Here is a 6000-nt window from a genome sequence, read left to right as displayed (position 1 = left end):
TATATGTGGTCTATGTTTTTTTAATGTAAAAGTTGCATGGTGAGGCATTAGAAATTGTGAATGATTTATGAATGTTTGAAATATTTGGTATCTCCGTAAAATAGTCAATGAATTTCACCTCTTGTTCTCTGTGTACTGATTGGTTGACTGCCTGCTAGTCAATTGCTCGTTGGCCAATGGACACCTTTGACCCGCCTTAAGCCCGTGACGTCCGGCGAACCTTGCCCGGCTGCGTTCTCAACCAAAACTGCTCAGGCGCAGTCCCCGCCTCCCCTGCGTTCCTATTGGTTCAGTGACGTCAGCGCCAAGCCAGTTCTGGCCAGTTTATTGGTGAATCGGGCTGTCCGTCAAGTGGGGACTTCCGGCGAGCAGGTTAGGTTACCCTGTGCGGGGAGCAGTTGTCCTCTGTGGTGATGAAGAGCGAGGATCGATCGCACTTTGGGCTGGTGAGTGACAGAGGTGCCATAGACATTGTTAGGTTAATAATAAAAAAAAATTCTTATTAACGATAAAATTAATTTTCATTTAAGTAAAATATAATAAATGTTGGGTCAATTTACCTTTTGGTCTTCTCACTCCATAGTTATAATAAGGGGGTTGGGCAGCAGCTCAATAATTTAAATATTAAAATACAAGCCACTATTTATAATCAGAATTAAATCTTGAAGTTGTGTGGGAGCTCGGTGTAAGATGTATGTTCTGTTGTGATGGGGACGGTAAAATGGTGGTTGGCCTCGCACGTCACCGATTGGTCGGTAGCTCGCGAGAGGCTTTTGCGGCGGCCGACCAATTGGTGTGAAGTTTGTTGAGCGGTGCACTTTGTGTCCCGCCCCCCCTCCTTTTGTAACTGGCGACCTGGCCGAGATCAGACACTCGAAATCCAGACTGAGTGTGATTTAGCGGTAATAATCTGGAACTCGCTACCACAGGGAGTAGTTGAGGTGAACAGCATAGATGCATTTAAGGGGAAGCTAGATAAGTATATGAGGAAGAATGGAATAGAAGGATATGCTGGCGGGGTTTGATGAGGAGTGGGAGGAGTCTTGTGTGGAGCATAACCACCCGCATGGACCTGTTGGATTGAATGGCCTGTTTCTGTACTGTAAAATTTGATATAATTCTCTGAACCAGGATCTATCTCCCTACCTGGAGTGAAGTATTCTATCTCTTAGAGATGTTATAAAAACAGAAAGTGCCGGAAATACTCAGCAGGTCTAGCAGCATCTGTGGAGAGAGAAACAGAGTTAACGTTTTCAGGTCAGTGACCTTTCAACAGAACAGATGAAGGGTCACAGACCTGAAAACGTTAACTCTGTTGTTTCTCTCTCCACAGATGCTGCCAGATCTGCTGTGTATTTCCAGCACTTTCTGTTTTTATTTCAGATTTCCAGCAGCTGCAGTATTTTTCTTTTATCTTGGAGATGCTAGTTTGTCTGCTGGTGGGTGAGAGCTATAGATGGAATACTTTTCTCATTTTGTGCACCTGTTGTCAGTACTGATCATTTCCAGGTCAGGTGTAGCATGGCGATCTTCTGAGAAAGAAGGAACTTTTATTCATATATTACAGCACAGGAACATTTTTAGCGGCTTTCAATCCCTCAGGATGTGCTAAACTACTTCAACGCCGTTGATTTGTTTTAGACATGTTGTCACTGTTGTTTTTGACAATAGGAATGGCCCAGAAACAGCAAATCAACAACTGTTGTTGTTGATTCAAGGAGAAATATTGAGTCCAGCCATGGGATCTTTTACATCCATCTGTTTGGGTTTTGGCTCAATGCCTCAGTGCGTTTGACAATGTAGCACTTCCTCAGCACTACATCAGCCTGCATATTGTGCTCAAGTCCCTGGAGTGGGACTTGAACCCACAACGCTCTGACCCAGAGCTAAGAGTGCTACCACTGAACAAAGGTGGACACAGTAAAACATGCTTTATTCTGCTCTATCAAACAATCGTCGGGTAAAGCATAGAAGATTGCAGCACAAAAAGAGGCCATTCAGCCCGTTGTGTCTGTGCTCTGTTAGTGTCGTCCAGAAATAATCCCACTTCCTCCTCTCTTTCTCCCCAACCCTGTATTTTTCTCTGCGTCAAATATTTGTCCAGGATTTTTTTCTTAAAAGGTGCAATGGTCTCTGCCTCAGCCACCCCAATGGCAAAATATTCAGCCACCTGCTACATAAAGAAATTTCTCCTAACGCCTCTCCTCACTCTTCGTGACAATTTTAAGAATGACCCTTCATCACGGACTTCTCAACCAAATAAAGTAGTCTTTCCGAATTCACTCCATCAGAATTCTTCCTAATATTAAGTACTCTCTTAACTCTAGCAATTTGTACTCTGGTAGAAACAATCCCAGTATCTCTAGTTTCTCCTCATAACTATAGTGAGTCTACTTTGTTCTCACTCTATGGCTTCAGTGGCCTCTCCTATATAATGAAGTGCACAAACCTGCACACAATACTCTTAACTCTAACCTAATCAATTTTTTGTACAAATTGATCATTACTTTTTAATTTTTGTAGTACTCTAAGCCCTATTTGTAAACCCAAAATGTTGTCCTTTTTATGGCGTTATCGACCTGTACTTACACTTTCAGGATATTCTGTGTGTTTGAACCACTTGGTGTCTCCGTTCACGGATTAGATAGGGCGTAAAGCTCCCTCTCCTCACTGCTCCGATAGCGTTCCTCATCCCCGCCTTTAGCAGAGTGGCCAGTACTGGCACAGGTTATTGTTTGGGAGTGAGCCTGTAATTAATGGTGAATTGAGACCATTTGGTGCTGTGGCCCATACACAATAGAAACTAGATTGAGGGGAAAAAGAAGAACTTACATTTCCATAGCGCCTTTCACAACCTCAGGGCATCCCAAGGCCTCCTACAGCCAATGAAGTACTTTTGAAGTGTAGTCACCGTTGCAATGTAGGGAAATGCAATTTGTGCACAGCAAGGTCCCACACGCAGTTGTGAGATAATGACCAAATAATCTGTTTTAATGATGTTGGTTGAAGGATAAATACGGTCCAGGACACTGGGGAGAGTGCCCTTCTTCAAATATGCTCCACGTGAGCTTCCTCCTACCTTAATTAATTTCACGCTATCAGCATATCCTTCTATTCCTTTGACCATCATGTATCTAGCTTCCCCTTAAATGCATCTATGCCATTCATCTCATCAACTATTCCTTGAATTGAGAGTTCCACATTCTCACAACTGTTTGGGTTTCAGCTGTGGCTTGGTTGGTAGCACTCTTGCCCCGGCGTGACAGGGATCTGAGTTCGTCCCACTCCAGGGCTTGAGCACAAAAATCAAGGCTGACAGTCCAGTGCAGTACTGAGGAAGTGCTGCACTGTCAAAGGTGCCGTCTTTCAGATGAGATGTTAAACTGAAGGCCCATCTGCTTACTTGGGTGGCTGTAAAAGATCCTGTGGCACTATCTCGAAGAAGAGCAGGGGAGTTCTTCCTGTTGTCCTGGCCAATATTCATTCCTCAATCAACATCACAAAACAGATCATCTGGTCATTATTGCATTGCTGCATGTGGGAGTTTGCAGTGTGCATACTGGCTGCCTTTATTTATTTCGAGATACAGCACTGAAACAGGCCCTTCAGCCCACCGAGTCTGTGCTGACCATCAACCACCCATTTATGCTAATCCTACATTAATCCCATATTCCTACCACATCCCCACCTTCCCTCAATTCCCCTACCTATACTAGGGACAATTTATAATGGCCAATTTACCTATCAACCTGCAAGTCTTTGGCTGTGGGAGGAAACCGGAGCACCCGGCGGAAACCCACGCGGTCACAGGGAGAACTTGCAAACTCCACACAGGCAGTACCCAGAATCGAACCCGGGTCGCTGGAGCTGTGAGGCTGCGGTGCTAACCACTGCGCTACTGTGCTGCCTTATTTCCTGCATTACCATGATGACTATGCTTCAAAAAGTACTTCATTGGCTGTAAAGCGCTTTGAGACATATGGTGGTCATGAAAGGTGCTATATAAATGCAAGTCTTTTTTTTAAAAGAAATTTCTCCTGAATTCCTTATTGGATTTATTAGTGACCTATCTGAGCAATTTGATTATTTGGGGCTGCTGGTTCCTGATTGGTGATGGTTTTACCATGACATCAGCTTGGTTAACTGAACAGACAATGGCTTAAAGAGCGAGGGCTGATGTACGATGCCATAGACCTGTTTAAGGTGGGACAAGCGTTCGGTCACAGCGTCGCAAGTACTGTACGTAGTCCAAATGCAGTGCTTTACCTGAACATAAAGCTGCTCCTAGTGCCAGCATTGTGATTCCAGGAGGAGTCAGGCTGTTTATACAAGTGTCCTGTAATTATTGACAGTACCTGAGGTAATGTAAGTATCTAGCCACTGCATGTTGGCAAGTAAAAAGAAAAATTCACCTTTCATGCCTTCCGGACTTCCCAAAGCATTTATAGCCAATTAAGTACTTTTGAAGTGTAATCATTGTTGCAGTAATAACAACTTGTATTTATATAGCGCCTTTAACGTAATAAAATGTCCCAGGGTGCTTCACAGGAGCATCATCAAACAAAATTGACAGAGCCACCTGAAGCGATATTGGTCAATGAGGAGCGTCTCTGTAAGAGGTACAGTAATTTAATACAATGAACAGCTTGCTATAATGAATATATTGGGTGTGCCTGGCATGTTTGTTACGGCGATATTGCAGCATATATACAGCAGCCTTATATTGAATAACAGGTTATTTACTGTAAGGTATATAGGAGTGTTGTATCTTAGCCATTTTTTCCACATGTGTATACTACATTACTATGTTCAATGGATGAATACACACTGGGGATTATCTGACTCTGAATGACTCGAGCTTGTTTTTTTTTGCTATTTATAGCAATTTCTAAATCTCTTGAGTTTCTGCCTAGCATGTAGCACTCTCAGTTATTGTATGTTCACTAAAGAATCAACCGTGAGTAGATTGGTTCCTTGTAATTCTCTCCCTAATCAAAAAATATTACAGCATGAGGTGTTACTGCATGCCTTCGACTCTTTGGTAACTGGTGTCTAATTCCTTACTGCCCTGTTTGCTGAATTGTTTGACTCTCTTGCTTTCAGGATGCCTCTTAAACCTTTTATATATTTAACTGTTTGAGATTGTTTGGTTATGTATTCAAAATACTGACCTGTTCTCATTGGAGGGAAACGAATCTAGGCTGACACCACAGCTACAAGCTGCCTTTTTATTTCCCTCTTCGGTCTAGGACAGAGCTTTTGCAAATTTTTTTTTTACATCTCATTTACAATGTCTGGCAGGGCAGATGCATGACACCAGTAGCAACATAGCACATCGGTAGCTGTTTACAGTGTAGAATCAGGCCAGTCTGTTTGTTGCTCTAGCAAAAAGTCAGCAGAGACATATGCCCTGCTCTCTCTTTCCCTATAACCCTGTATCATTGCTTCAAATATTTATCCAATTATCCCTTAAAAGGTGACTTGGTCTGCCTGGCTACTCCCTGTGACAAAGCATTCCATGCTGCAACAACCTTGCTGTGTAAAACAGCAGCAAAACTTGCATTTGTACGGCACCTTTTTAATGTAACCAGAGAGAAGTGGGCTTCGAGCTGAAGGCGTTCTTGTGAGGAGTGATGAGAAGCTTGGTTGAAGAGAGAGATGGAGAGATTTAAGACAACAGCAAAATGTTGGCCAGCAGAGGCAGTCACGTGGTTGCTGCTGGGGATGTTTTGCCTCTGGAGGCAGGAAACAAAACCATCTGTGAGGTCATATGTGCCACCTTGCGAGCTGGAGGCCGAGCTTTAATCTATTATAGGTAATCTATTAAAGACTTTCTCCTTTACATTATATTCACCCTTGTTCAGAGGGCAGGGAGCGGCTGACATTTGCTTCTCAACAGCTCAGCATGTTATCTGAGCTGTTGCATTGAATTACAGTAAGGTGACCCCACTGGCCAGTTGTAATCTGGTAACTAGGGCTGGTTTGCTTCATTTGGTTAGC

At 43.2% G+C, this 6000-nt stretch overlaps 1 protein-coding gene across 3 annotated transcripts in view; it reads left to right on the top strand.

Moving 5' to 3' along the window:
* The first annotated feature begins 306 nt into the window (after positions 1–306).
* Positions 307–6000, top strand: part of miga2 (mitoguardin 2) — a 56720-nt gene continuing 51026 nt past the window's right edge. The window contains exons 1-2 of one of the 3 annotated variants that reach the window (XM_068012085.1): positions 307–446; positions 4537–4619. In XM_068012085.1, coding sequence (XP_067868186.1) covers positions 4598–4619 — 22 coding nt within the window. In that variant the 5' untranslated portion in view covers positions 307–446; positions 4537–4597. Of the gene's footprint in view, positions 447–4536; positions 4620–5476; positions 5816–6000 lie in introns of all 3 variants that reach the window. The other 2 variants (XM_068012089.1, XM_068012088.1) reach the window with 2 other exon arrangements.

Source organism: Heterodontus francisci, chromosome 32, assembly GCF_036365525.1.
Source record: "Heterodontus francisci isolate sHetFra1 chromosome 32, sHetFra1.hap1, whole genome shotgun sequence".
NCBI lineage: Eukaryota > Metazoa > Chordata > Chondrichthyes > Heterodontiformes > Heterodontidae > Heterodontus > Heterodontus francisci.
This window is presented reverse-complemented; position numbering and strand designations above follow the sequence as displayed.